At 53.5% G+C, this 26,612-nt stretch overlaps 1 protein-coding gene across 2 annotated transcripts in view; it reads right to left on the bottom strand.

Moving 5' to 3' along the window:
* Positions 1-16,183: 16,183 nt before the first annotated feature.
* Positions 16,184-26,612, bottom strand: part of TSPAN11 (tetraspanin 11) — a 70,421-nt gene continuing 59,992 nt past the window's right edge. For both annotated transcript variants that reach the window (XR_634595.3, XM_003906171.4), the window contains one exon: positions 16,184-20,962. Coding sequence is in view for 1 of the 2 variants with exons in the window: in XM_003906171.4 (XP_003906220.1) it covers positions 20,903-20,962 (60 nt within the window). In the remaining variant the exon portion in view is untranslated. The remainder of the gene's footprint in view (positions 20,963-26,612) is intronic.

Genomic DNA, 26,612 nt, shown 5'->3' with positions numbered 1-26,612 from the left:
TGAGGGAGTCTGCTTATTCTGGAGGTGAGGAGCAGTCAGGGAGAACTCCCTATACGTCAGCAGAGAACTGGACAAGAGTGCCTAGCCTTGCCCCTGGGTCAGGCCTGCTGGTGCCTTCTACACCAACCTTGTGCCTGAGTGCCAGGTTTCCAGCTAAATGCTCAACACATTTCTTCACCAAAAAGAGAGCTGAAATGAGTGACTGTGGGGTTCTGTCTTGTCCATTCTGATAATGATGACAATGATGACAACAGCATCCAACACCTGTAGAATGTTCACTGGCCACCAGGCACTGTTTCTTATGTTAACTTAATTTTTCTTTGCAATGATCTTGAAGGGATATATTTAACAATATAAGAAAAATGAGTTGCAGATGAACTTTGAGTCACCAAGGGCTCTGTTTACAAGCATGCCTCCCCACCATCCTGTCCTTAAAATAGTGATTCCAAGTCAGTTTTCATTAGTGATCCATGAGTGATGGCCAGCATGCAGCACATAGTTTCATGTGGACATTTCTCTCTCTGGTTTATGACCACTGCACGGGGTGGATGCATCATGCACCATGTGTGTTGACTGTTGAGTGAAATGTATTTGTTGCTTTCCAGGGGACAGAGGAGAGGCTGGAGGGAGGGCAGCAGCTGTCCTGCCACCAGGAGAGCTGTTCTGGCGCCAGCCTCCCCATCCTGGGGGTTCCCTGCTACAGTCTTCAGCTCCCCTTTGTCCCCCAGAGGCCAAAACAGCGGTGCACAGTCAGGAGAGGCAAGGCATGTGGCTGGGCTGGAGGGCTGATGGTGCAGGAACAGTCAGCCTTGGGCCCTCCAGCCTGGCTCTGTCTGTCCCGCCAGCTCCAGGCTTTTTATAAAGAGGCTGTGTTAGGTGAGCCTGGAGTGAGCTGTGCATGGACCTCATCTGACTGTGGCGTGCTGACCCTTTGCAGAGGTGGTCTAAGGAGACGGGGACCCTGGGCCGACCTGGGTTTGAATCTCCCCAGCAGCTGACTGGCCCTGCCCACGGCCCACATCAAGTAACAGGAGAAATTGATCAGGGTAACTGAAAAAGGAGCCCAACTCAGCTCTGTTAAACTTTTCTCTAGCGCTTTCTTCCCTCTCAAGCCTTTGCCACCACATACCTGAGATTGTCCCTGTACCACCCCAAAGGCATGTGGCCTTTGCAAGCTGGTAGAGGAAGGGCAGCACGGGGGCCTGTGTTAGTTTCATGGAATCACCAATGGGGTTTCCTTTTTTTTTTTTTTTTGGTGGCACAGGGGTCCTGTGCAGGTGTGGGCAGCGTGACAGAGTCCCTGAGGCCAAGGCCATAGGCCTGGTGCCTGGCGTGCGCTGTGATGGGAGGTGTTGGGTTCCTGCGGGAGGCGAGTGGGTTGTAAGTAGTTAATGCCGGGCTGCAGTGAGAGTCGCCTCCAGTGTAATTGCTGATTTTGGGAGTGCCTTGGCTAGGGCTGGGAGGGATGGAAGCGGTTAAATGTGGCCTCATTGGCTGATTGGCATTTCTTGAGTTGGATACTAATTCCTTCAGGAGGTCAGAGAAGCTCCCCAGCGGCACCCCTGATTTTGACTTTGGAGGCCAGGTTCAGTCTTTCAGAGGGACTACAGAAAAACCCCTAAGTTATGACTATTCCGCGTTGCTTAAAAGACAGCCCCCTGAGTGGCTGGGATGACAGGCATGCATCACCACGCCTGGCTAATTTTTGTATTTTCAGTAGAGACGGGGTTTCACCATATTGGCCAGGCTGGTCTCAAACTCCTGACCTCACGTGATCTGCCCTCCTCATCCTCCCAAAATGCTGGCATTACAGGGGTGAGCCACACTACACCTGGCCTGGTTGTTTCTGTTGAATAAACAAGAGCAAGAACAAATTTATTGCTCAGATCTCATACGAAAATGCACAGTGTTTCTTTTTGCTGTTCTCAATCTGTTTCTGTTGTGTTCATTGAACTTTGTTCTTAGCTCCTCTTGCCAGCTCACACCTTGACATAGGTGCCCTCCTGACCCCTCTGTTCATCTTTCTAACACGACCTTGTTTCCCGCCGCCAGGTCTTGGTAGTGGGAGTGCTTATCTTTATCATGAAGAGTTGGAGGAGTGGAGGGAGGGCCTGTTGGGATCTACTTTGATTTTATTTATTTTTTTGAGACAGAGTCTCACTCTGCCACCCAGGCTGGAGTGCATTGGCACAATCATGGCTCATTGCAACCTCAACCTCCCAGGTTTAAGTGATCCTTCCACCTCAGCCTCTCATGTAGCTGGGACTACAGGCACGGGTCACCACACCCAGTAAATTTAAAAAAAAAATTTCTTTTTAGAGATGGGGTCTCACTATGTTGCCCAGCCTGGTTTCAAATACCTGAACTCAAGTGATCCTCCTGCCTCAGCCTCCTAAAGTGCTGAGATTATAGGTGTGAGCCACCGTGCCCAGCCAGAGATCTGCTTTAAAGCTGCCCACCCTGAGCCTACCCCAGCCTACACTTGACCAAAGGCCTCACATGACTCTGTTCACTCTACATATGGGAAGTGCCTGAACTCAGAAGTAATTGATTCTGATTTATAGCCAGGTTGGGGTATAATTAACAGTTGTGATTTAATGTCGTTGTGGCCTGAAACTTTGCCATCTTCTCTCGCTCTGTTTGTGTGTATTTAAAGCAAGACTGTTTACAAGCATGCCTCCTCGCCATCCTGTCCTTAAAATAGTGATTCCAAGTCGGTTTTCATTAGTGATCCATGAGTGATGGCCAGCATGCAGCACACAGTTTCATGTGGACATTTCTGTCTCTGGTTTATGACCACCAGCTCCCAAGGTAGGGGTGGGGAATTGGCACCAGACCTTGACCCCGGGGTCCCTGAGCAAGTCACATCTCTGAGCCTTGGTTTCCTGCACCAGGGGATTTGGATCATGATGTCATCTCACAAGGGGATGAGGGGCAAGTAACAGCACTTTTCAGGCCCAGCTCACATAGCACTTGGCGGACATCGTTTCTTTCCTGCGCTCTTCCCTGAGAGAAGTGGGGCCACTCTCACGGAGGCAGAGGTGCCTGGTTCCAGCTCCCAGCTCTGTGGGCAAGTCACTTAGAGAGGCCTCAGCCTGCTCATCTGTAAAATAAACTAATAGCAGTTGTCTTACGTATCTCATACAGCTAGAGGGAGGACTAAATAGAAGGGCAGTCATAGGCTCTTAGGGCTGGAAAGGGCTTTGGATATTATTAGTTTCAACTTTTTGTTTTATAGATGGAAAAACCGAGGCTGAAAGGAGTGAATGATGCCCAGGATGACGCGTCCCGTCAGCAGCATGTGGTCAGGGTGCTGTGCTGTTTGGCCTCATGACACTGCTTCATCTAAAGGCCTACTTGTCTGTGGACTCATAAGCATATGCAGAGAGGCTCACCTCTCTGTGTGTGGCGGTGGATGGACAGATGGCCCTTCTCCTGCCATCTGCTCTGGCCTGTACAAGCCGCGCTGAAGGAGGTCATGTATCATCGCACCAAGGTGGGGAGGCACTTCTGTTGCCGGGCTGAAAACATGTCTTGCTTGCTGCTTCCCTCCTGCGTGGCTCACACAGCCCATATCTGGCTGTTTATGAACGAGATTCCCTCTGTGCCCAGCATCGTGCTTGATGCTAGGACACTGCACAGAGAAGTCTGAACAGAGGCTCCTGTCCTCGTGCAGCCATTTGTAGCCCGAATAGGCGCCCGGCAAGAGGTCAGTGCTCACAGGGCGGGAGAAGGCTCTAAGGCTGTTGAGGGTACAGCCACTGCGGAGCAATAGGGGGTGGGCAGGTACAGAGGAGGAGGTGGAGCTTCAGCTGGCCTTGAAGGCCCCGGATTGGATTGAGAACAGGGCAGAGAAGACAAGGAAGGCTTTCTGGGTGAGAAGGCACGCTGTGAGCAGGGTCTGGAGGCAGAGGTGTGGAAGGCGCATTTGCGAGAACCAGGGGTCATGCTGAAGAGCGAGGAGGCTCCGGGGGAAGAGCATTTTGATTTGCGGGGAGGTTTTAAAGTGTTAGTCATTGGGCAGGCAGTGTCTGAGTGACTTAGCTCGTCTAACACAGTGATTGGGGTCATTATTTTGGCTCAGAGCATTGCTGAAAGCCTGGCTTACCTGTCACTGTGACCATTGGCTTACCCACCTCAAGGATGTAATGGGGCCAGAAGGAGGCAGGTGACCTTCCGAGTCTCTCCTTCTCTTAGAAGCCTGGGTCGAATGGCGCACAGGAAACTCAGGGAAGTGGGTGGGAACCCAGTCTTGCTTTAGATTCGCATTGGCCCCTTCTGTGTTGCAGAGTGACTTCCCATCTCAGTCACTATCTTAATTTATTGATGAAAACTTGTTTCACAGTCCAGAGCACAGATGGCAGCAGCTCCCTGCCAAAAGAAAACATGCTGCAAATTGGAAAAGCAGGCTGCCTCCCGGGAGGGTGGTGGAGGGAGGAGAGCCTGTCTAGCCAGACGCTGCTGCTGGTCCTGGGTGGATGGGGCTCCGGGAGGCCAGCAGAGTGGCCCCCTCGTGGGCGGGCTGGGGCCGGAGCAGCTGGGGCAGTGGCAGGACGTCCTCACCTCTCTCCACTACCAGCTCCTGACTCATGGCTGCCCTGCTTCAGCCTGGTCTCCTTAGCCTGGGGCATTTAGCCTGGGGCTGCAGGCACCATCCACAGCAGCACAGCACCAAGGAGAAGGGACAGGGAAGGGGCTCTGCGTGCTGGGAGCAGGCATGACTGTACTACGAGGAGCTCCGTGACCTTGGACATGTTTCTCTGGGGAAACTGGACAGGCAGCTTTCAGCAGAGGAACCTGAACTGTTCCATGCATAGCTTCAAATATTTAAAGGCCTGTTTTACTTGTTCTTGGTAGATTTCTTGAGCAAAACTAGGAGGATGTGTGTTAGCCACAGGGAAGTAGATTCTTGAGTTAATAAGAAAGAATTCTTGACTAAAGTTAAGCAAAAAAAAAAAAAAAGAAAAAAGAAATGGAATAAGTTGTTGGAGGGTGAACACTCAGATCCTGGGGGACTCTGTGTGGCCGCCTCCCCCTCTGTGGTTCTAGGGAGCTGTGGCCCTTCTGCCTACTGGATAACTTTGACCAAGGTGTCTCTGCCCCTCCATGTCCCTCCATGCGGAAGTGGAAGCACCTTCTGGTTCTCGCTCCTCCCTGGCCCCTGCCTCTACGGCTGTGAGAATGACGGAGCTGCGGGGTCCCTGGAGGCAAGGGGTGCTGAAATACAAAGCAAGGGCACTCCTGAAACTGACATGTTGTCCCTGCTCCCTGAGACGAAGTTCTTGGCAGGTTTTCTTCTCCCAGGGCCGGGCAGGTTCATTACTAGCAGGCATGTCAGGCTGTGAAATTAAAGCCTTAAAAAAAAAAAGTCTTCCCATCCACTAATTTATTAAATGTTGTTAAACGTTGAGCCTGGCCCTAGCTCACAGAAAGCATCGGGGAGTGCTGAGCCCTAGCATTTGAAAATCTCCTGGAAGCAAAGAGGGGATGAGGGTGGCAGAGGGGCCGAGGGGTCGGGGTGGGGGCCACCAGAGATACCAGACTGGGTGTCTCTGCAGAGAGGCATGAGGCAGTGGGGATTAAAGTAGCCAGGGGATGTGATGGGCTGTGATGCGGGCTAGGGCAGGTAGGGCAGGCGACCTACCCCAGGTCAGTGAGGAGCCAAGGGTGGCTGAAAGGGGAGTAATTTGGGGGCCCTGGGGTTTCTGGGAGTGGGGAAGGTAGGGTGCACAGAGGGCTTTCTCTGGGTTTGTGGGTCTGGGTGTGGCCCTGTTCCTGGGCTGTGGTCTGCTCAGGAACCCCCACCTGTCCCCATCATTCATTTATTCATTCCTCAAGCAAATATTTATCTGGTATTCCAGGCATGTTCTAGACCTTACAGTGGCGGGGAAAAAATGGGTAAGATATGAACCCAGGTCTTGGAAATGCTCTTGTTTTTAGAGAAGGTGGGCAGCGAGTCTACACAGAAGCCTAGGAGGGTTCCTAATGTGCTGCTCTGGGCCTAGCCCCAGCACAAGAGGTCACCCCTGGGGAGGGGCCACCCCTACACCAATGGGAGACTGGTGGCAGCTATGGACGGCTATGGGCAGTGGTTGTCCATGGGTCCTAAGCAGCGTGCAAGTGAGGGTAGAAGCTCAGGAGGGAGGGTAGCTTGAGGGGAAATTGTGGGCCCCACCCCCAGAGAGATGGGATGTCTGCATGACATATATATATGGCAGAAACATATATTAAAACTACAAGTCAATATGGTTCAAACAAAAGAAGAAAAAAATGCCATAGGGATATTGAGCTAATTAAAAGAATTAATAAATGAGGAGTCTGAAGCACAGGCTCACTATACAGTCATGGCCTGACTGGCCTCAGTTTACCTGCTGTGCATGTGTTGAATGGGTCTGTGGTGATGAGGGAGACCTGAGATGCCCGTTGGCTCAGGACTCCTCTCTACGCCAGGGGTCTGCACTTTCTCCCTCCTGCAGAGTCAGGGCAGGGTCCAGACAGGATCACCCTAGGATGAGGACCCAAAGGAATTGCCAAGGGTGAGGCCCCAGTCTGGGGATTTAACCACAAGCACAACAGACCCAAATCCTGGCCCTTGAGGAGGCCATTGGCAAATCTTCTCAATTTCATCTTCTCAAATTTCAACGTGGGTTTATTTGGAGCCCTGAATTAAAGTTAGTTTGAAATGCCCTCAGCTGGTGAAGGCGGCAGGGGAGGCTTGATACTCAGGCTGGCCCCTCGGCCTGCCCCCGCTTGTAGAAGGGCAATGATCAGGCCTGGACCACACTGGGATGGTTGGCGACTTCTGGCTGGTTGGTGCTGATATTGGCTGGGGTCTGATCCTCTGAGTCACCCTGCCTCGCCCTAGATTCTCCTGCTGTGGACTAGATGATAGCTTTGGCCCTGTCCACTGAGACAACTCTGTGGTTTTGAAAGGGAATTTTCCCGAATGCCACCAGCTAAGCTCTCTGGCTCTGAGCTTTGGCTGTGCTACCACAGGCCTTGCCTCCTTCCTGTACTGGGCATCCCCCTGCCCTGTTCCTCCCTCTCCCTTCCTGCCACACCCAGGGTGACCTCTGCTCACCATCTTCTCCATTCTAGGGACGTTTTCCCACCACACCAGTGGCTATCCCCACACGCACTAGGAGCCCTGTGACACCCCGACTCATGGGGCGGAGGTCAGACCCAGGGTGCTGAAGCTCCTGTCGAAGGCCCTTCCATGTGTCTTTCAGATCCTGGGCATGGCCTTCTCCATAACCATTGCCCAGCACATCCACTGGACTGGTAAGAAGTAGGATGTGTGTGTGGGCTGGCCGGAGCGTCCCCACAAGCCACTCCCCACTCCCCACTCCTCTGCTGGATGCTCTGTGGAGGGAGAAGATTTGAGCTTTGTGTCGCTGGCCTACACTCCCCAGATATGACCCCTGCGCCCACCCACGCCTGCCTCAGCCTCAGCCTTCTCAGTGGTGGAGGGGTGGGGAGGAGGTGTCAGCACATGGAGACATGGGGCATGGGGCACCTGGATGCCTGCATCTGTGTCTGCGTATTTGCCAGAGATGATGAGGTGGGCGGGGGGTGTGCTCTGGAGGAACCACCCCCACTGATGGGTGTCTGTCCCCTGCCTTTCCTCACCCTGACACTTTGTCCCCCCCATGGGGCAGGGAGCACAGTGCTTCCACCTGCGGAGAGACTATCTCCATGGAGGCTGCTGCCATCCATGGCTGCCGTGGGGGAGTTGGCGGGGCGGCGTCTGCCTGCCACCGGGCAAGATCCAGACACCTCACCAGGCTTTTTATACCTTACAGTGTAACTTGTTAACTTTATTGTGATTAATTGTTCAGGAATACTACCTCTGAGGTAAGTTAAGGGTTAGCTTTCTGATTGATAACTTTTTACTGTGTTGATTTCTTTAATGGCTTAATTTCTTTTTTCCCTAAGTGTGGGGGATGGGTGGGAATACAGGACCTCCGTTCAGTCTCAGTCAGGCCGAATCACTGTGCAACCCCCACAAGGCTCTCTGATGAGACTCACCAGCCTTTGCTCAGAATGCATGGAGAGGACCCAGGGGTCCTGCCAGGCCTGGCATCTGCAGACAGGAACCTGGGAGAGGCAGGTGGAGAGAGGAGTGGGAAGGAGGCTGGAGGCAACTAATCACAGGGTGTTTGCTAACACAGCTCAGATGCCACAGCTCAGATGCCACACCATCTCCTGGGGGCTGGTGAAGCACTTTGCCAGAAACGCAGCAGAGCTGGCAGGGTCCCTGTGCTTTTCACTGAGGAGCAGTTGCTGGGTTTTTCCTTCTTCCTTCCTCCTGTCCTCCACTGGCATGGGAGGCTGCCCCTTCCACCACATGTGGGCTTTTTCGAGACAGGCTCTGCACACCTTTCAAATTTCTCTCTAGTGTGGATGCTACTCACTTTCTCCCCTTGCTTCTGGGTGGGGAAACTGTTCTTAAGTTTTACTACTTAGACAGCGACAGAGGACCCATCAGGAGGGCAAGTAGGAGTGGCGCCCCTGATTGTTCCTGCCAGCTTCACCCAGCCACAGGTTGCCTTGCTGGGAGGGAGGGAAAGATGTCCAGTTTGGTCCCAGGATCCCTATCTCCCTCCCAGGGCTCATTGACATCAGCAGTGGGTGGGTGACAATCACATCCTCTGTGATCTCAAAGAGAAGAAATACAGAAAGCCCAGGAGAGATCAGACTGGCCCTAGGCTACCATAGCCCCAGAAAGAAAGAGCTGGAGTCATGGCATGCACACACCCGGATGTGTGAGATGAACAGACAGGGTTGGGTATTCAATGGCAGGAGGCGCCCCTCAGAACTGAGGCTGGTCTAGTGTAATGTTTTGCAGTTAAGAAAAAGTCAAGAATCTATGGGACTCAGCGTGCAAAGGTTATCCACTAGCCAGGATCCAGTGCACGTCACTGGGTGGGGCCTTGGTGGGTGGCTGCCCTTCTTCCTACAGTTTGGCTCCTTACCCTGGTTTCCCAGCCAGATGAGGTCTCTTCTCCATCCTCCACCTGCCCGTCTGCTCTCAGGGCTGAGTCATGGCCACCCAGCTTCTTGTCACTCCTCTGTTCATCTTTAAGTAATACATAAATTGGGACCAGGAGGATATAACTTTTGATGTGTTCAGGATTCATATTTTTGGCAGGTGGGAGTGGACAGTAGGCTGGTCTTAGGGTGCTGGATGGGGTAAAGACAGCGTCTCTGAAGCAGGAGCCATGGTGCTGATGCAATACGAGAGAGGCACACATTTGGGCAACACTAGCCTTCCCTAGTCCTCTGGCCGGTCTTCCTGGTCAGGAGTCCTCCCCGGGAGCCCCAAAGTGCAGATTCCAGAGCAAACACACTCTTGTAGACAGATGCTCACCAAACAAGTGCTCAAGTCACCCAGTGGGACGTGGAGCATCATGTGTTTCTGATGTGGGTGTGGGGGAGGTAGGTTTGTTTATGCCATTTTTAGCTTTTGTTAATATCAACAGCAACAGTCCAGTGCATTGGGAGACATGTGTCCTCCCTGAAAATCTTGTCTCTGGAGTGCTTTAGGGGCATCCTCTGGCCCTGGAGCCTTTGCTGCAGTGTCTGCTCCCCCGGCCACCCCCCACCTCATCTGTCCGTTTGCAGAGCCTCGTTCACAGGTCCTCAAACTGCCTTCTTGGCTCACCCGGTGCTTGGCCGTTTCATCATTTGGCCGAGTCTACATTCGGTGGAAGCTTCCATGCATAGAGTAGATGTTCCTCCAAGCCCCTTGCCTGTCCTGCGGAGCGGTCCCCACACCTCCCAGAGGGCCACATCCTGTGAAGCCAGTGAAGGTGGCTCCGTGTCCCTCCTCAGTGTCTCCTGACTATGATCTCACTGGGGCAGAATTCCCCTGAGTGAATTCCCTCACTCTGCTTCCCTTGCCAACATCAGAGTTAGTTCAATCAGGTCTGATGCAACCAATTTACAGACTTGTCTCAGAAAGTCCCTGTGAGTTTGTCGATGATTACAGGGGGATGTCTGATGTGGACTCAGCCTTTCTTTGCAGTCATCTCACAGAGGGGGTGAGCAGGCAGGGGGTGAAAACTGTCTCCGGGCGGCTGGCAGTGGGCGTCAGGGTGTACGTCTCTTCCCCGCAGCCCCCAGCTGGAGCGGTGTCACCCTCCCTCCTTCTAACATGGGCCTGCATCTTGGGCTCTCTGGAGAGGTTGCTGCCCTGCCCTAGAACCTCTTGTAGATGTTCTGGTTTGACTTGAAACTAGACAGCCATCCCTCCAGGTTTTGGTGGCCAAAGAGCAGTTCAGGTGGATGGAAGTGACTGTCCCTTCCTCTCCGGCCCCCATATAGGTGGAGATGCTAACTAGCAGGGACATGGCACAGGATGGGAGCTGGGTGCCAGTTGCGTGGGGTCCATTCTTTGTCTTGCAGACCCTCAGAGTCCGGTGTGCCCCTCTGCTGCAGTGAGGCAGTAGTCCAGGATGGGTTCCTGCTCCAAATGGGCACTCTGAAGAGGCGGGGCCTGAGGGGCATCCCACTGTCCTACTGTAGTAGAAGTCCCGCAGTGGCCTTGGTTGGGTCCTGGTGTATGGGGTTTCCTTGGCTGTCACAGTCACAGTGACACATGGTAGACGACAGCAGCTGAGAATTCCCCTTGCCCTGGGTCATTGCTGAACCACATGTCCCCAGAGAGGAGGCAGGCATAAAGAACGAGCGTGCACGTGGGTCTGACAACAGTTGGAGGTGGGCATCTTGAAACCCCTCTGCACATGGAGCTCTACCTCCTTCTCTCCTCAAGGGGGTGGCCAGGTCCACATGGAATTGTCCCAAGGCATCAGCCTCCAGGGCCCCATCCTGCAGCCGCCGTGTCCCAAAGCCCACAGAGACCACTCTGTGTCTGAGGGGACCCTCTGACACAGGCCCAGCTGGAGCAGGGTCCCTGAGAGCCTCCCCAGGGGATTTACTGAGTGGCCACTCAGTGGCTGCAGGATGTGGACTGGTCATGGCAGAGGGGCAGGTGACCCCCATCATCTGTGGAGGACCAACCAAGTCATGGGAATTTTGGTGGAAGCCACCTCATCTCTGCTTGTTCTTGCTCTGGCTCCTGCCCCCAGGTCTGTGGACCCACTTGTGTGCTTGTGGCTCACAGGGCAGTGGAACGCACTGGCCTTTCTCTTAGCACTGGGCCCCCGTCACACAAGCAGAACCGTGGAAGGCAGGCTGCCCTGGCTGTATATGAGAGGGTCATCTTCCTTCCCTGGGGACGTCTGGTGACTGGGCTAGAGCCTTCTGGGATGCGTCCATGGGAGTGGCTGGGATGACTCTGGGAGTCCTCTCACTGTTGTGCAATGTGGTGGGGGAACTGCCTCCCCATTGGTGCTCAGCAAAGCACGGTTGAGAAAGGGCGGCTTATGAGCTATAGCAGAACCCTGCCAGCCCTTCATGTGGCTAACACTGGTGCCTGCACACACAAATGTCTATTGGCTCAGACTTACTGAATACTCAAGTAACTCATGCCAAGCACCTAGAGAACAGTCAAGGAAGATGCAGACACAGTCCCTGTGCTTGCAGGGCCAACTGTCCAGTGGGGACCCCAGAAGAGTGAACGTGATTGCAGGTGAGTGCTGATGGTTATATTCACAGGCTACTGGCTGGCCATGTGGGAGAGGCCGTGACCCAACCTGAGGAGAAGGAGGCCCTCCAGAGGAGGTGATGTTGATGCTAAGAGCTGAAGACAGGATGTGTTAGTTAACCTGGCAAGGAGTGGAAGGAGATGTGTCCTGTGGATGGATGTGGTCCACAGAGTTGAAGCACAGAGGGTGAAGGTGGGCAGTCTGGAGACACTGCCAGATCACAACCTTGAAAACCTGGCCGAGGAGCTTGACGTTTAGGCTGAGAGCAATGGGAGCCATGGAAAGGCTTTCAGCCCAAATGTGATGGGCTTAGATCTGGCCTTTAGAAAGCTGGCTGAAGCTACAGTGTGAAGAGTGGTCAGAGGGACAGAGGAGGCTGCAGAGAGATCAGGCACAGGCACTGCAGTGATTTAGGTGAGAGATGATAGAGCTGCAGGGAAGGGCAGTGGGGTGGAGACAAAGCCAGCAGATCTGAGAGATGCACAGCCTTTGTGGTTAACTAGATTTATTGGTGGGAGAGGGAGCATTTTTGCCATTCATCCAGCATAAATGGGAAGATGACTCATTGTTCATACAAATGGACGGATGAACGGATTTTCTGGGCTCGGTGCTCCTATGCAGGAGAGGGCAGAGACCAGCATGGTGTAATTAAACCTCTTCTTTTGTGTGTATTGAGCTTCATAGCCTGCAAAACATTATCGAGGTTCCTCCAGACCAAAACTATCTTATCAGCCATCACCACACTTGAACTTTCACCATTAGACATGTACTGTGGCGCGGATGGAAAGGGCACTGGTTTGGGAGTTGGAGACGCTGGGTTAAATTCCCACTCTGCATTTGGTGTCCATGTGAATTCTTGGGCAGTCATTGAACTTGTCTTGGTTTTGTCATCCGCAAAATGAGAATAATGCCTGTTTTACAGAGCTGCTGTGGGGATTAAATGAAAGCATGTGTCTAGAGGCATCCAGCTTGTTCCTAGACCAGGATAGGAACTTGGCAAGAAATTGGTTGGACATGAGTCCCTAAAAAATTAAAGTCAGGTCTTCAAGGAAGAGCATCCTCCAGGCTGAAAGCCGGGGATACAGGAGAGTGGTGTGGGAAGGGGGTGGTTGGGGAAGGGGAGTTGGTGTATCGAAGTGGGTGAGCTGCTGCCTGCAGGAGCTCAGGGAACAAGCTTCCCCAGGCCTCAGTTTCCTCTGGGTTAGCTCAGCAGCAGCACTCACTATTCGACAGAAGCAAGAGGGAAGCCAGATTAAATAAATGTCATTTTGGACTCAAAGATATTGGCATTGGGACGGCCCCTTCTTAAAGCATTCATCAATTGGGAGGCTATTGATTTAGCCATCTTGCTTTTGCTGAGTTTAATGACAGCCATGAGACAGCCTAGTGTCTCCTCAAGCTAACAGAAAGAGTAACAACACTCCACAGGGCACACTTGAGCCAGGCTCTCCTGACTGATGCTGCTATTCAGGACTTCCCCTTTGTGGCCCCAGAGACCATCAGATAGCTGAGAACCAGCGGGGACAGACCTGGACACTAGTTTCCCTTGGCCCTGTGAGAGGAGAGAGGTGAACTGGTAGAGGAAGGCTGCACAGTGGCCTGCGGTTAGTACCTGTTGCCTAGAAATGTTTCTTCTGGTTACTGAATTCTGGAACTTACCCATGTCCAACATCCAGAGCAGGGCCAATCCACCAGTGGGCAAATTTCTGGAATCCCAAGACAGACGGTCCCCTATTAATGATGGTTCAAATTGTGATTTTTTTCGACTTTATGATGGTGTGAAAGCCACATACATTCAGTGGAAACCGTACTTTCAATACCCATGCAAAAACCATTTCTGCTTTTCACTTTCAAACTAGTATTTAATAAATTACATGAGACATTCAACACTTTGTTATAAAACAGGCTTTGCGTTAGGTGACTTTGCTGAAACGTAGGCTAATTTAAGTGTTCTGAGCACGTTTAAGGTAGGCCAGGCTAAGCTAAGATGTTTGGTAGGTTAGGTGTATTTAACATGCATTTTTGACTTTTTTTTTCTTGATATTTTCTTTTCTCCTTTCTTTCTTTTCTGTCCTTTCTTTCCTCTTTTTCTTTCTTTTTCTTTTTCCTTTTTTTTGGTTGACAGGGTCTTGCTCTGTCATCCAGACTGGAGTACAGTGGTGCAACCATGGCTCACTACAGTCTTGAACTCCTGGGCTCAAGCAATCCTCCTACCTCAGCCTCCATAGCAGCTGGGACCACAGGTGTGTGCCACCATGCCCAGCCAATTTTGTTTATTTTTTGCAGAGGCGGGGTCTCCGTATGTTGCCCAGGCTAGAACTCCTGGACTCAAGCAATCCTCCCACCTCAGCTTCCCAAAGTGTTGGGATTACAGATGTGAGCCACCACACCTAACTTAGTTACAATATTTTTAACTTACAATGTATTTATCAAGATGTAGCCCCATCGTATGTTGAGGAGCATCTGTATATTCTCAATATATTTCTTTTCTTTGGTGAGAGACCCCAGTTCCTAAAATGACCCAACCTTCTTATTTACCAATAGGGAACTTGGGGAGAGGATGTTGAATTTGACCTCTGGCCCCTAACTCAGGGTTCTCTAAAGTAGAATTTGGGCTTCGTGAACTACGGTGTGTTTTAAAAGCCCAGTGGAAGTTGCTCCTTGTCCCCATCATGGGAACATTAATGTTCTTGCCTCTGGCTGGCTTTGTTATGCCCTTAGTGCGGTGACGTTGTTTGTACCTTGCTGATGGAAAGGGCTGGATTCCTGTTTCACTCTTTCCCTCTTGTCCTCTGGCCTGATGCAAAGGCTCCCACCAGGTTCCTGGAAGGATCCTCCTCTTTCTGCTCAAGTCACTGCCAGACAGGGTTTCAGCTAGAGACAGAAGCCAGACGGTGGCAGGCCAGCCAGCAGCCACCAATGGCACCGCTTCAGCAATGGCATCATGCTGCCTGCCTGGCTGACATGGCTCTTGTTGGCTGTTGGGGCTGTGTAGGCAGCAGTTGTAAGCCAGTAACAGCGCTGCCTACTTGCAGCAGGAAAGAGCCTGGAGGGCACCTGTCCCTCCTTAGTACATTCGCGTTGGATGATTTGCACACACACATGCACACACTCATAGTGATGGTGGAGGGGAGCAGGCAACTCACTCCAGTGGGACAGATGACCGTGAGCTTGCCCTAGGCTGGCTCCATTCCCCTGCTCAACATCTAAACAGTCAGGCGGCCACTGCTATGACCGTTCAGTGAACAACTGGACCTTGACCAAAGAGGCCCTGCAGACACAGGAGAGCAACTGGAGCTCCCCTGCAAAGTGGGTCCCTGCCTGGGGACCTCCCCGGGTGGATCAATGTGCTTACACCGCAAGGGCAGAGCCCTGTTGGGTTCTCAGCTGCCTCCCTGACCACCCCCATTCCTCTGTCTGGGGATGCCCCTGAGCCCAGACTACCTGGGTACTCTTCAGGTTCCTCACTGACTGATATGGTTTGGCTCTGTATCCCCCAAATCTCAGGTCAAATTGTAATTCTCAATGTTGGGGGAGGGGCCTGGTGGGAGGTGATTGGATCATGGGGGCGGATTCCCCCTTGTTGTTCTCGTGATGGTGAGTTCTCATGAGATCTGGTTGTTTAAAAGTGTGGCACCTATCCCCTCACTCTCCCTCTTCTGCCACCATGTGAGGAAGGTGCCTGCTTCCCCTTCGTCTTTGCCTTCTGTCACGATTGTAAGTTTCCTGAGGCCTCCCAGCCATGCTTCCTGGCAAGCCTGTGAAACTGTGAGTCAATTTAACCTCTTCTCTTTATAAATTACCCACTCTCAGATAGTTCTTTTTAGCAGTGTGAATACAGATGAATACACCACCTCTCAAGCAAGTTTTCTAGACAGAATAGTGAATGAAATAATATGACCATTTTATGTCATAGAAGACAAAAACACGTACTTTCTTTTAGCTCTGGACTAGGCAACTATTAGTCCCCTCAGCAAAGATTCATCTTTTTGCATTTGCAATGAAAACGTGTCCAACTCCAGGTTTGGGGATGAGGACAAATCAGCTGGTCAATGGTGGAGAAACCCTGTCACAGTGGAGTGAGTTGGTCTGGGGGTGCGGCTTGCAGTAGGAGTGTGTGTCTCACCAGACCGAGCCCCCTTGCTCCTGACTTTTTGCCACACTCTGCATCTGCTGCAGCCAAGCAGAGCGTGCCGCCTGCAGTGGAAGGAGCTCACTGCAGGTTCATGAACAGATGCTGGTTGTGCGTCATGGTAAATGGTATGAAAACATGACTGACCGAAGGGAGGAAGCCTGAGGAGGAATACAATTTAAGTACATGTGTTTGAGCCTGGCTCTCTGTTGCAGCCAGGAGCTAATGACACTTGTGAGCAGGAGAAGTCAGTTCAAACACAACAGTGATGAGGGCTGACAAAAGAAGGGTAAGCAGGACCCTATCCAATGTGGCCAATGGTTTACTTATAGGGAAGCCGTGGCTAACATAGCAGCTTCACGATGTAGCAGTGGGTCACAGTACATTTGATGAACTCATGGCCTGGGGCTTCCTTGCAGAGGAGAAAAACAACCAACAGAAGTTAGTCCTAGATACAATTCCTTTATTATCATTATCATGCCCCGTAGCACACGAAGCTGGGCTTCCACCGAGTTCAGGTAAGAACGGGTATGTTTACAACGAGAACAATTTCTCTATACACACTAGGTTAAGACATCCGTTTCTAGAATACTGTGATGACCCACATCCATGGGCCAGCTGGTTCCAGGAGTCCATCCGGCCTCACCAACATTGGGCTGTCTGGAATAATGGCTGGCACTTGCACAGGGCAGGGCATGGGGAGCAAGCCTCAGGTTTATAAGCAGGGCTGGGCACTGCTGAAATAGGAGAAGGGAGCAGCCAGAATGTAGCAGGTTCTCCCAAGGCATGTAGAAGTTGGTGGAAAAATGGGGCTGGGGTGTGTAACTTGTCCCCTTCCAGGAAGGGACCCAGGCACCTGGTCTCCTGGCCAAGATTACAGGCCATCCAAGAGTCCTCCAGGGAAGAGCAAGCACTGCACAGACGCACAGCAGAGAGGCTTTCCTGGCTGGCCATGAGCTGACCATGGTGACATGCTTCACTCCCAGCCCCCAAGTGGTGGAGCGAGTCGGGAATCTCGGCTGCTGCAGGTGGAGCTCAGCTGGACAGCCTGAGGTACTCGTGAACCCTGAGCGTTGTGACATATAAAGGAGGGTGGCTGCGTCTTCCTTTAGGGTTTGGTCTAAAGCAGTTGTTCTCAAAGTGTGGTTCCAGGGCCAGCAGCTGCAGCTCCTGGGAACTTGTCAGAAATGCAAAGGATTGCTCTTGCCCCCTCCCGATGAGAAATTCTGGGGGTGGGGCCAGCAATCTGTTTGGAAAAGCCCTTCCAGGTGATTCTGATCCTCACTGAAGTTTGAGAACGACTGGTTTAGACGCTTGGTCACCATACCCTCAGTGGATGTGAGCCTGGCCCAGCAGCCATGCAAAAGACTGGCATTCCTTCCTCAGCCCCAGAGTGGCCAGTACCTCAGAATGTTTTCCAGGTGGGTGACAGGGTGGGCGGTGATGACAGCGACTGTTCCAACTCACTTCTCCAGCCTCAAAACCCTGAAGAGGGCCCAAGTAGCAGATTCTGAAACCACAGCTGGCTCCAGGGCAGGAGGGCCCCGAGGCACATCACAGTGATCTACCATGTTCCCCCCATACCCCACAGGGCCGTGCTGGGCCCTTCTGGATGTAAACACCTCTGGCCGCGCACAGCACAGGCTCGCTGAGAGAAATCACACAGGGTCCACCCCAGAGCCCCAGCAACAGCAGGTGCTCCACGCAGGGGCCTAGAAAGAAGGCAGAAAAGGGCCTCACCTGAAGGGGAGGTGGTCAACGCATCCCCAGAGTGCCCCTCCCTGCCTGCCCAGGGTGGCTCCGGAAGTGGGTGTGACTTGAGGGGTGACCTCCATGTGGACACGAGATTCCGCACTCTGCATGAAGGCCCTGAGGGCTGAGGGACAGTCCCTGCTATTGCTTTGGGGTTAGTGTTGCTACTTGGGGTGATGGGCTGGGTGGTCGTCATGAGCCTTGGCGCTTTGGGCTCCTGGCTGCTGCCTGAGCCCCTGTACCCGGAGGGCCCAGCTGTCAGCCTGAAATGAGCCAGGCTTCCGCATCTCCGGCACATGTGCTGCGGGTGCTGCTTTGTGACAGTGCCCCCCGAGTGACACTCTGTTCCTTACTGACAGCCTGATGGCTCATTATGGAGATGGAGAACTGGGGGACACTGAGGAGAGGGGTTCCCGGCCCAGCTTTCCTTCCTTTTCCCTGGCTGGGGGTGGCAAGACAACTGCCATGACCACTGACAGACAAGTCTTAACTTTGCCCAGCCTTAACTTCCTCATATATAAAATGGGGGAAGCAACGCCCTCTTACTGGGGTAACTGCAAGATAAGTATTTATGGTGACAGATTCTAAGTGCACGGCAGGACCTTGGTAAACACAAAAACATGCCTGGACACACTCCTCACTTACTCTGCCTGAGGGGCCCTGGACATGGGGCTAGGGTTAGGGAAGCAGGAGGGAGAAAGAGAAGAATGGGCACAAACATTCCACCCCCTCAGCCAAGGCCACGTTTCATTCTCACTGGCTGTCCTGACACAGGTCACCCGGGGGACTCGGGGACGCGCTCTTCTCCCTTGGTGTCTGCCCCTGCAAGCTTAGGGAAGGGCAGCATGGTGTGTGCAGGGCAAGGATGTGCCTGGGCCAGCTGGGTGGGATCCCAGCTCCTAATGCTGCTTTCCTGGGGCCCTGGCGTGCAGGGACCTTTTGCCCACACAGGACTGATGGTGACATTCCACAGGCATGTCCTCTCTCTCCAAGGAACTCAAGGCTGTACCAGCCTCCAAACAGGGGCCCGGGAGGAACTGAACTGGACATGGAGCTGTACCCTGGTCAGCAGGAAGGGCACACTCCACTGGGGACCACATGGTTGGCTCTGGACTCCAGCCACTGTACACTCCCAGGCAGAACCTGCCCTATCCTGGGCCTCCATTTCCTCTAACCCTGTCTGATCTCCCAGGCTGTTGGTATGGACAAGGAGGTCAGATTTCCAGGCCCTGGGTTGTTCTACCACTGTCTGCAGCTTGGACAAGCCATTCTCTAAGAGGCAGTCTGGCTGGACGACACACAGGGCAGGAATCACAGCTAATCCTGCCCCAGTAAGGCTGGACCAACTATCCCATGGGGCTGGGGCAGATGGGGCAGGCCCTCCTGGGCCTGCCTTCAGTGACAAGGCTGCGCACAGGGCACCTGCCTGCCACCTGTCTTTCATCCCCACTAGGGCAGACAGGTAAGGCCCCAGCACCCCATGCCCACTGCCGCCTCCCCTTGGCACCCCGGCAGGAAGAACATGGCTCTAGCCCAGTACCCCCTCTCTCTCTCCACTCTCCCTCTGTAGTAAGATTTGTCAGTTGTGATCTCATCCTTCAGGGAGCCTGGGAGTCACAGCCAGTTTTCGATTATCTGCACGAATTCCAGGAGGTTGGAGAGCAGCACAAATCATGCACTACACCGTTTCTCTCTGCCCTGTGCAGTCTGGGATATCTGGTCTTCCTTTTAATGAATTTGCATTGGTAACTCCAGGGCCTTTTAGGCAGGGGAGATAAACCAGCCTAGGCTCCAAGAAGCCACTGGACAACACCCAGAGAAGAGGAGGCAACCGGCCCCGAGGCTGGGTTTCCCTCTGTCCATGTGGGTACTTCCTGTGCTGAGGATGCAGCTTCTGGACAGTTCAGGGCTCTGTTGGGGTCAGCACTGCGTGGCCTTGAGGCCACTCCTATGTATGGGAGAGAGAGCACCCCTGCCCCAGGACTGGCCTAGGTCAGCAATGTGCTCACCACAGTGCAATTTGGATCAAGCAGGGAGGCGAGCTAGGACCTCTCTCTGTCTTGGCCTTAGCACAAGGTGCCCCCCTTCGTAGAGGGGAAGAGGGTCCCGCTCTGGGGAGAAGTGTAGGACCTGGGGAGGGTGGAAGCCAGGTATGGTGTTCTTGTGTAGTGAATGGGCTGCCCCCTTGTAATAGCCATTTGGGGGGTCCCTATGGGTGTTGTACAAAAAGCTGCCAGCATGGATACTCTGTATTTTCTAGGATTTTCTTTCTGTTCTCCCTTATTACTGGGGAAAGTTCTTCCTGAAAATTCTCTGCTGAATTTAGTGATGCAAGAGAGAACCTGGGGGAAAAACTCTGTCCACTCTAGGATGGGTGGGAAGGGAAGCAGAGCGGGACCCCCTGGAAGCAGTGCGGTGGCCACGGGGTCAAGGAGAGGGCCCCAGGAAAAGTGAGGTTCAGGCAGATGCCCCTCTATTCAGAGCTGCTGCTTCTCAGCGGCTCCAACTTTGCAGGGCTGCGAGTTGGTCCACTCCAGATGTTTGACACCCACCAACATTAGGAACTGAAGATGGTCTGCAAACCTGGTGTTCCTGAGAATCAGGCCCCGGAACAGGAGATCCCTGGGGGGCATATCACTAGAGGCCAGGGCTTGGGGCCATGGTCTCCCAGAGGGTTTCTCCCGGGAAGGCTGCTAGGCAGGTGCAGGGCTCTGCTCCTAGTGCAGCATGTGCTGGTGTGGCCACCTTACCCCCTGCTTCCTGCCAGGGCGGCTCTACCCAGCCTGTGGCTGCCCTACCCAGGCCTCCCCACTCCCAGGCCCTGCAGGAAGGAGTGAGGCCAGCAGGACATGGCTTTCCAGGTGAGGCAGTGTGGAGAGCGGGCAGGTCAAAGGGCAAGGTCTTCCGGCAGGGGGGGGGGGGGGGGGGGGGGGAGTCAGCCCTCCCTGCCCCACCCATGCATTTTTCAGAAACAACAAGGTCAGGGCTTCTGAGCATGGGTGGGGGAAGCCCCTGCTGAATGCAGGAGTGCCGGGGTTCCTGGGTTTTCTGCCCATTGTTCCAGGTTCAGGGGTTGGGAGGGAGCAGAGAACTCAACTGCCACCATCCCGTAGTCCACGGGTGCTCCTGTGCCTGGTGAGGGGCTCTGGTTGTCTCCTGAAAGGATCATTTCCCTGCCCAGGATCTGGCCATGGGGGCTGAAAATGGAGGAGAGGGGGCCGAGGGTCCCTGCCTGGGTGGGCACAGTAGAAGCTATGGTCTCAGGCACTTGGTGGATTTGCAGGAGCTGGGCACAAAAGAGGGGGCATCTATGGCCCTAGTGGAGCTGGTGCTAACTCTGCAGGCCTTGCAGATGGCATGTGGCCACCTGTCGTCCTGAGGGGCAGTTGGAAGAGGAGGTGGTTGGCCATTAGTAAAAATACCGCTGGAGCCTCCGGTGCAAGCAGCAGGTGAGAACCATCCCGCAGATCTGCCAGGTGGAGAGAGCAGAGGAGCAAAGAGAAATCAGAACTCATGGAAGCTGCTGACCCCCAGGGCCCTGGAGCAGTGCTGCTCACTTGAATCCCCTGGGGCCTGGACAAAGGGCAGATTCCTGCTCAAAAGGTCAGGGTGGGGCCTGAGATTCTGCATTTCTGACAAGCTCCCAGGTGATGGCGGTGTGCATGGGGGAACCACATTCTGCCATCTACTATCCAAGAGCAGGGCTTTGCACACTTTAATGGGCATGAATCATTTGGGGACCTCCTTATTACAATTCTGCAGGCCTGGTGGCAGCCTGAGGGTCTGCATTCCTAGCAAGCTCCCAGTTGATGCTGCTGGTCTGTGGTCCTAGAACTCCAGAGATGGCCTGATTTAATTAGGCCCTGAGAGTAACAGTTCCACTCCCTCACCAGAGCTGTCTGAAGTGGACTGTCTCTCTAGGAAAGAGTCTGCCTGCGTTTTGCTGTCCTTGGACTCCAGAGCAAAACTCAGGTCCATCTTCGATGCTCTGGCTGGTGTACAGGAACCATGGGGGAAACTGAGACTCTGCGAGGAGCCCGCTGAGCTGTCACCCTGTCAGTCAGCATAAAATGATAAGAGCTGGTGAGCTCACCCTGTCAATCAGTGTAGAATGCAGCACCAAGCCCAGGCCCCGGGAGTCCTGTCTGCCAGCCCTTCTGTCGGTATCCACAGGCTAAACAGGAAGGGGCTGGATCATCTGGTCCAAAGCAGACACAGGCCTGGGAGGATCACCCTGCACACCCCTTCTCACTTCTCCCACTTCCAGAATGCAGAGGAGCTTTATTCTCCCTCCTTGCTCTTCATGGCCCCCCTCTGCCTTCTTCCTCCTCTTCCTCTCCTCCCTCCCACCCAAGGACGCATTGAGGGTAATGTGATTATGATCCTGATAATGACGATGGCATGTTGTTGGATCTTGGCTGTCTGCACACAGGAGGGGGCACTGGACTACAGCAGCCCCATGACTGTCCCATGGTACCTGGGGTGAAGGTGGCTCCCCTAAGTATTGAAACAGTGTCCTGACTTTGCTAGCAGCTGCTGCTGCCCTGACCTTGCTGGTGCAAACCTGGACGCAGGTGGAGCTCTATCCAGCGGGAGGAGAGCAGGCTGGTGGAGATGTGTGTGTCCCGTACCCAGTCTCTGACAGGCTAGCTGGGGGAGGTAGTATGGAAGGGGTCCATCTCCTTCCCCTCCTTCCTCCTCTCCATCCCTCCCAGCCTGGAGGACACTGTGGAGCCTGAACACTGCTTTCAGCCTGCAGACTTGGTGTTAATCCACCTGGGGCCTCAGGCTGAAAGGCGGCTTAGGAGGTTATCTCATCTCCCGCTAGCTTTACGCAGGCAGCTGTCATGCCGTTCCACCTGTGCAGGTGTCCCTACCTCATGGTTTGATGATTTTCCTGTGGGGTTTTCTGGATCTTTCTTATCTGTGCTAAGAGGGAGGCCAGAAGGGAGCTGTTTGGCTGGCACGGGTTTGTGCTGGAAACCATATCTGCATTGCCTGCGGTGTACGTCTCCTGCTGGGGGAGGGCTGGAGGGGCCGTGCTCCCGGGCAGACAGGGTCCTGCGTGAGCTGGGTGTTCCCAGGGAGCCTCCCAGGACAGGCACAGTAAGGGGCAGAGGTGTGTGGGCCAGATTCTCATCACTGCGTCCACATGCACACACACACATGTGCACACCACGCCGAAGCATGTGGAGGGGTACAGGATGCCACTCAGTCTGGTTCCTGAATAAGCATTGCCATCTCCCTCCTGACAGAGGACACTGAGACACCATCACGGATGGCTCCTGCAGCCAGCAGGGGGCACGCAGAGACAACATGAGGCCAGCTAACCGCAGGCGCTGCAGGTGGCAGATGGGGTCGGGCTCAGCTTGGAGGCCCAGCCACACGGTGCCTGGTGCTGTCTTCCGGCAGCTGCCTGTGTGTGACACTTGGCCACACATGCGACATTTTTAACAGGGAGGCCGTCCTGCCTTCAGCTTCCTCTGAGGCTTCTGAGTCAGCACCTGGCTGTCAGCAGAGAGCATGAAGGGCGGGCCAGGGAGCGTCCAGGAAGTCATTCCAAAATGATCGTTCGGTTTCCCTTTTAATGACCTGCAGATCCCAGTCTTGACTGTCTTGTGAGTTTTCTATGCTCTGAGACACGTTTGCATTTGCAAGGTGAGCATGTTGGAGGTGGGCTAGGTTCTACTCGAGGCTACACCAGTGGCCTGTGTCATCTTGGGTACAGTTACCTCCCTCTCTGAGCCTCAAATCCCCCTCTGCCAATAGGAAAATATCCAGTCTGTACACTGGTTTAGGGTCTTCCTTGGTGAGATTCTTTAAAAACTAGAGTAACAGAAACCAACAGCACAACACCCAGTCCTTCCAACACCCCAATCCTTTGAGAGGCCAGGCAGGGTAAAGACCCCCGCTCCCCACCTGCAAGCCAGGGCTTTGCACATGCCATTCCCTCACCCTGGCTCTTTCCCCTCTATCGGGCTTCTTCAGGACTTAACGAGATATCACTTCCTCCAGGAAGCCTTCCCTGACCTCCCGTGACTGGTTAGGGCCACTGATGTTTGCTTCCTAAACCCCAGGGCTCCTACTAACACAGCACTTAGCACTGCACTGTGACTGCCACACACTTATCTGTCCCCTTCCTTCAAGTAAAATCTCCCTGGAAGAAGGGACGGTACCCTGCCTGCAATGGGGCCCGGGCACTGGGCACAGCTCCTGGCACACAGAAGCTCTGTTCCAAAGTAAACACAGCCTCCTCTGCCGGCTGCCTGGGCGGAGGCTCCTAGGACGCTGATGGGAGGAGGGCTGCAGGAAAAGGCCTGGGCCACTCTGACATTTTCAGTGAAATGTTCCCCAGCCAGAATATTCTAGAAATTAGCTTCTAAAATTACCTCAAAGTGGAGTGCCTCCAGAGTCTACCCACAAGAGGGGAAGCTGGTGCAGAGGAAGCAGGCCCGTGAGCTGGAGACCTGGCCAGCTCTGCCACAGCGGCTGTCACCTTCAGCAGGTGACTTTCTGGTGAGGCTTCATGTCTTCACATGTGCATGAATGAGATGAGCCCAGGGACTCTGAACCCTAAATGCACGTTTGACCCAGCTGGGAGGCTTAAAAATACTTGTGCACAGACCCCAGCCCAGACAATCCAAGCCAGTCTGTGGAGAAGGGGCCAGAGCAATGTGTTTTGTTTGTTTTGTTTTGTTTTAGACCGAGTTTTGCTCTGTCACCCAGGCTGGAGTGTAGTGGCACAATCTTGGCTCACTGCAACTTCCGTCTCCCTGGTTCAAGGGATTCTCCTGCCTCAGCCTCCCGAGTAGCTGCGATTACAGGTGCATACCACCATGCCCAGCTAATTTTTTGTATTTTTAGTAGAGACAGGGTTTCACCGTGTTAGCCAGGATGGTCTCGATCTCCTGACCTCGTGATCCGCCCGTCTCGGCCTCCCAAAGTGCTGGGATTACAGGCGTGAGCCACTGCGCCTGGCCGCAATGGTATTTAAAAAATGGTCCTAGCATGCAACCAGGACCGGTGGCACTGGTCCAGGGAGTCTGTAAGGCCTTTCCAGGCGGAAGAGTCTGATTAGGGAGTACCTCAGCGCTGTGATGATCCTGTCCAGGTCTGAAACTGCCTCTGGTGTGCCGCTCCATGACTGACGTGGGTGAGAAGCCTGGGAGGTCCCTGCTGAGGGGATAGGTGCACTCCCAGAATGCAGAACCTCAGCGTGGAGGGGCCTCTGCCCCTCCTCTCTGCAGGGGATCCTCCCTTCAGCATCCCTGCCCCCAGCCTCTGCCCCAACCTGCAGCCACAGGGAGTTTAGTACTCTGCAAGGGCCACTGTTTAGCAATTCAAATTGTTGAAAAGTTCTTGAATGTGTCTCCTTGAAACTAATTCCACCTACTGTTCCCCTTCTGCCCTCTGGAACCTCCCAGGAACAGTCCCTCCATTCCCCACATGACTGCCTTGGGCATTTCAAGACCACGAGGGTGCTGCGTCTGCTCCCCATCTCCTGACCTCTCACACACCTGACTTCCGGGCCCCACACACCCCTTGCCACTCCCTCTGCATCTGGCCACACAGTGGCATCACTAGAGAGCTTCACGAATACACTGATGCCCAGGTGCCAGCCCCAGACCATTTTGTTTCATTTTGCTGTGGGTAGCCCAGGCCTGGGGTACCTTTGTTTTGTTTTTGTTTTGTTTTGTTTGAGTTGGAGTCTGTCACCCTAGAGTGTAGTGGCGCGATCTCGGCTCACCGCAACCTCCGCCTCCTGGGTTCAAGCATTTCTCCTGCCTCAGTCTCCCGATTAGCTGGGATTACAGGTGCATGCCTCCACGCCCGGCTAATTTTTGCATTTTTACTAGAGATAGGGTTTCACCATGTTGGCCAGGATGGTCTTGATCTCTTGACTTTGTGATCTACCTGCCTCGGCCTCCCAAAGTGCTGGGATGACAGGCCTGGGGTAGTTTTAAAGCTTGTCAGGTGATCCCAATGTGCAGCCGAGGTTGAGGTCCCTGCCGTGGGGGCTCTGTGGAGGTCTGCTCCTACCCGGAGGGTGGCCTGAGCTGGCACTGCCCACACCCTGGCTCTCTCCACGATTTCTACCAGTGCCGTTCCAGGCCACATCTTTGGGGGCAGCACCCTATCATGTAACTCAGGCAGATGCCCTCTGTCTGTTACAGGCTTAAATGCAAAACAAAACAAAGCTCAAGTGCAAGGACTTTAACTCTGTGAAGTGTTTCAGCCTTCATTTCAGCACATCTTCACATCCAACAAGCTCTTTTTTCAATACTAGCTTTATCATACAACAGACCAGAAACGCTAGGTAAATAGTTTAGCATGCTTCCTGGGTCTTTGTTGAGGTCACCAAGAAAAATGAAGAGACAGGTCTGAGGCTGAAGGGCCACAGCCCACGCCTGGAGACTTTTTGCCAAGCTGACGTGAACTCACTCATCTCCCTCTCACAGTGTGGTCAGTCAGCCTGCCCTGATTTCTCCTGAGCAGACAAGTGCCTGGTCCACATGTCCACAAGGCAACAAGTGCCAAATACCTCGCTGAAATCAAGGTGTGCTCCCTGCGTTAAATATTCTGTTTAGTTTTCAGTGTTCACAAACCATCTGCTTTAACACTCCAGGTATTGCAGGACATCAGTTTCAAGGTCACTGGTTCCTAAGATGAGAACTTCACTGAAAAATCATAGAACGCTAGATCCAGAACGTCCCACAAAATAGGCTAGACCCACAGCTTGCAAGCTGTATTGGAAACCCTTGCGTAGCTCAGGGCCACCAAGGGCTGTGAGGGGAGGTCATGATGCTAGGCTTGTGTCTGCCTGGAACAGCTCCACCTCCTGTGGTTTATGTACTGGGCTCCTACATAAGATTTCCATTGAAAAGAGGATGCTGCTGCTTTAAAAAGGCTCACAAATATCCAATCTGTCCATTTTACAGGTAAGGACACTAAGGGTTCAGAGAGGGAATGAGATTTCCCTGAGGTCACACAGCAAGAGGTGGGGCTATGTTTAGAAATCAGGCCTTGTAACTCCCAAGCAAGATTTCTTGCAGTAGCTGGGGGCTGGGGAACATTATGACACTATGTTGGGCTGATATTTCCCGAGCCTTGGGGGGTCT

This window comes from Papio anubis, chromosome 9, assembly GCF_008728515.1.
Source record: "Papio anubis isolate 15944 chromosome 9, Panubis1.0, whole genome shotgun sequence".
Taxonomy (NCBI): domain Eukaryota; kingdom Metazoa; phylum Chordata; class Mammalia; order Primates; family Cercopithecidae; genus Papio; species Papio anubis.
This window is presented reverse-complemented; position numbering and strand designations above follow the sequence as displayed.